The 3,560-nt window shown below is 59.4% G+C and overlaps 1 protein-coding gene across 1 annotated transcript in view; it reads right to left on the bottom strand.

Annotated features, from left to right (window-relative positions):
• The window catches only part of LOC102250599 (ficolin-2), a 7,814-nt gene that overhangs the window by 2,932 nt on the left and 1,322 nt on the right, over positions 1-3,560 (bottom strand). The window contains exons 2-5 of the mRNA XM_014529707.1: positions 3,433-3,543; positions 2,855-2,908; positions 1,995-2,030; positions 4-203 (exon numbers count right to left, since the gene is read on the bottom strand). Coding sequence (XP_014385193.1) covers positions 4-203; positions 1,995-2,030; positions 2,855-2,908; positions 3,433-3,543 — 401 coding nt within the window. The remainder of the gene's footprint in view (positions 1-3; positions 204-1,994; positions 2,031-2,854; positions 2,909-3,432; positions 3,544-3,560) is intronic.

Genomic DNA, 3,560 nt, shown 5'->3' on the forward strand with positions numbered 1-3,560 from the left:
GGCTGAGTGCTGTCCCATGTGATTGGCCAGCGGTGAGGCAGGGGCGGGTCTCTGGGCCTGCAGGCTGATGGGCTGCATGGGGACCCCAGGCCAATGCTCCCTGCAGGGAGGGCCGGGCACACCCACCACCTCGGGCCAAACTGGGCTCCGGACCCGGGCTGGTCGCCCACCTGTGTCACATCGCTCAGCTTCCCACGACGTTCCTGGGGGAGAGGAAACACCCGTGAGAGGCGGGACGGCCAAGCCCTGGCCCCTCCGCACCAGGAGGAGATGGAGGCCTTTCTAGATGCTTCCATAGGAGGCTGGTCCCCCAGCAAGGCCCAGCCTGCCCCCTGGGGAGGCCCCTGGTTGTGCTCCCTGGAGGCAGAGTCTGAGGCTCAGCTGCCTCCTGGGCCCCAGGGCAGCCTCGGGGACACGGGGAGAGCGGGCTGCTCGGTGGGGAGGGCAGCGAAGGGGCGTCTGCACCTCGGACCACAGTGGGGTGAGCCTGGGGGGAGGGTGACTGTCTCAGGTCCAGAGAGGAGTCACCAGGGTTTGCAAGTCCGGGCCCTTCTCTGACTTCCTGAACTTTGTGCAGGGAAAGGTGGAGAAGGTTTCTCTTTCAGTGATTCTGCACCAGCACGTGGAGAGTGTACATGTATGATGGTCACATGCCCATTCACAGCACGTGTCATGGGTAGTTCAGGGTACATCCTATATAATAAAAGCCTAATATGCTAAGTGTCTGGTTGTCCAATTGGCTATTCAACCATTCACTGTGTAATATGCTAATGATATGCTAAGACCACTCAGCTGCTGGCTATGATGTGCACTGACCACTAGAGGGCAGACATTCCCACCGGTAGGTTAGCTCCCTCTGGGGTCTGGTCAATCGGGACTGGGTGAGAGGGCCATTCACGCCCTGGAGCCCTCTCATGGTCCCTCCCCAGCTGGCTAACCTCCCACGTCCCTCCCTGGCCTGTGCCCTCTCACAATCCGAGCTGAGGGCCCCCCCCCACCCAATGAGTGCATGATTTTCATGCACCAGACCTCTAGTATAGAACACTAGAGGCCCAGTGCATGAAATTTGTGCATGGGGAGTGGGGTGTGTGTCCCTCAGCCCAGCCTGAACCCTCTCCTATCTGGGACCCCTTGAGGGATGTCCAACTGCCCGTTTAGGCCTGGGCCTAAATAGGCATTCGGACATCCCTCTCACAATCCAGGACTGCTGGCTCCCAACCGCTCGCCTGCCTGCCTGCCTGATTTCCCCTAACCACTCCCCTGCAAGCCTGATCACCCCTTAACTGCCCTCCCCTGTAGGCATGGTTCCCCCCCCAAACTGCCCTCCCCTGCAGGCCTGGTGTCCCCCAAGTGCCCTCCCCTGCTGGCCATCTTTTGGTGGCCATCTTGTGTCCACATGGGGGTGGCCATCGTGTGTTGGAGTGATGGTCAATTTGCATATCACCTCATTATCATATAGGATTTGCTCAATGTCTGTGGCCACAGCTTGGCTCACAGCCTCTGGCCGACGTTGGGTTTTAAACGTTGCCCAACTTCCTCTAGCCCAGTGGTTCTCAACCTTCTGGCCCTTTAAATACAGTTCCTCATGTTGTGACTCAGCCATAAAATTATTTTTGTTGCTACTTCATAACTGTAATGTTGCTACTATTATGAATCATAATGTAAATATCTGATATGCAGGATGGTCTTAGGCGACCCCTGTGAAAGGGTCGTTCGACCGCCAAAGGGGTCGCGACCCACAGGTTGAGAACCGCTGCTCTAGTCCCAGACAGAGAGTCTCCGGAGGTCAGGCCGGCCATGCTCAGGGGTCTGAGGCCGGGACGGGAGGGATGGGCCTGCACAGGCCGGAGAGGAGTGTGGTCCCCATCCCGCCCTCCACACCCTCCCCGTAGAGGGAAGGGCCTGTTCTCCACCCAGCCCCTGCTCCACACCCTGAGAACCCCCTTGTGTTCAGGGTCCGGGCGGCCACCCCTGGGAGGGCGGGAGGGCCTCACCTTTCTCTCCACGAGCCCCCTTCTCCCCTCGGTCTCCTGCAGAGAGAGGAGGGTCAGCACAGGCTCGAGGACAGGACAGGCTCATGCCAGACCCCGTCAGCCAGAGGACTCGCCTGTCCCCAGCCTCCTGGGGCTGAGAGAGCCCAGGGCGGGGACAGGTGACTGGGCAAGGGATCCGGGGTCTTGTTTCTGTGCCGGGTCAGTGCTGGGCTGGGGTTGGGATCCACCCTGGGCCCCCTTGTGTGCCCTGTACACAGACCCCGGCCCTGGGTGAGGGAGCACCCTGTTGGGCGCAGAGTTAGGGTTATGGATAAGGTTGGAGTTAGGGTTACGGATATGGATAGGGTTAGGGATAAGGATAAGGTTAGTGTTAGTGTTAGTATGAGGGATAGGGATAGGGTTAGGGATAAGGATAAGGTTAGGGTTAGTGTTAGTATTAGGGATAGGGTTAGGGTTAAGTTTAGGGATAGGGATAGTGTTAGGGTTAGGGATAGGGTTAGGGTTAGGGTTAGGGATAGGGATAACTTAGGGTTAAGGATAAGGATAGGGTTAGGTTTAGGGTTAAGTTTTGGGTTACGGATGAGGATAGGATTAGTGTTAGGGTTTGGGATATAGAAAGGTTTATGTACAAGGTTACTGATAGGGTTAGGGATTATGATGGATTTAGGCATAAGGATAGGGTTAGGGTTAGGTACAAGGACAGGGTTATGGTTAGTGTTTATGATAAGGATAGGATTATGGTTACTATTACGTTATGGTTAGGAATTATCCAATGTGACACCCGGGAAGTGCCCCTCCCCTCTCCCTGCCCCGGGGGTTGGGAGTCCTGCCCAGACCCTCCATGCTCTTTGTTGAGTTACCTTTGGGTCCCGGGGGTCCCGCCTTCCCAGAGACTCCTGATGGGCCTGGTTGTCCTGCAAATTCAAACATGTCGGTGAGCAAACTCTGGGGACCCAGGCCCCTAGCGCCCCAGGTTTGACCCTCGGGAACCAGAGGGAGGAGACCCGGACCCCAGCCTCCTAGTCCCCGCTGTCCAGTCAGAGGCCAGGACCTGCGACCAGGGGCCTTCCCAGGGGACCTGGCCTGAGACCAGCTCTGCCCTCATCCGGGGACCCTGGGCGTTTCCATTGGCTGTGACTGCCGGGCCCGCTGTGTTCCCCCCTGGAGACAGGCCCCCCGGGCTCAGCTGGGACCATGGAGGGCAGGGAGGACAGTCCAGCCGGGTCCCCCCGCAGCAGGTGCGTCATCACCAGGAGCCGTGCTGGCCGCCCACACAGGCCCGGCTGCTCTGTGGTGACCTGAGACCAGCTCCCTCCCACGGGGACCCACACCCCAGTGGACCAAGCCCCAGGCTCCTCCTGAGACCTGCTAGGGGCCCTGCCCTGCTGGGTCTCCCTGGGCAGGGACTAGGCCCAATCTCCCTCACCCGGGCACTCACCTTTCCTGCCGTCGGCGCCTACCTCTCCCTTGGGCCCCTGGGCCCCGGGCAGCCCTGGGCAGCCCCGGAGGATGGTGAGCTTGTCGGCCTCCAGCCCCAGCACCTTCACTTCTGCAGAGAAGCGCGGG

This window comes from Myotis brandtii, unplaced genomic scaffold (genome assembly GCF_000412655.1).
Source record: "Myotis brandtii unplaced genomic scaffold, ASM41265v1 scaffold691, whole genome shotgun sequence".
Classification (NCBI taxonomy): domain Eukaryota; kingdom Metazoa; phylum Chordata; class Mammalia; order Chiroptera; family Vespertilionidae; genus Myotis; species Myotis brandtii.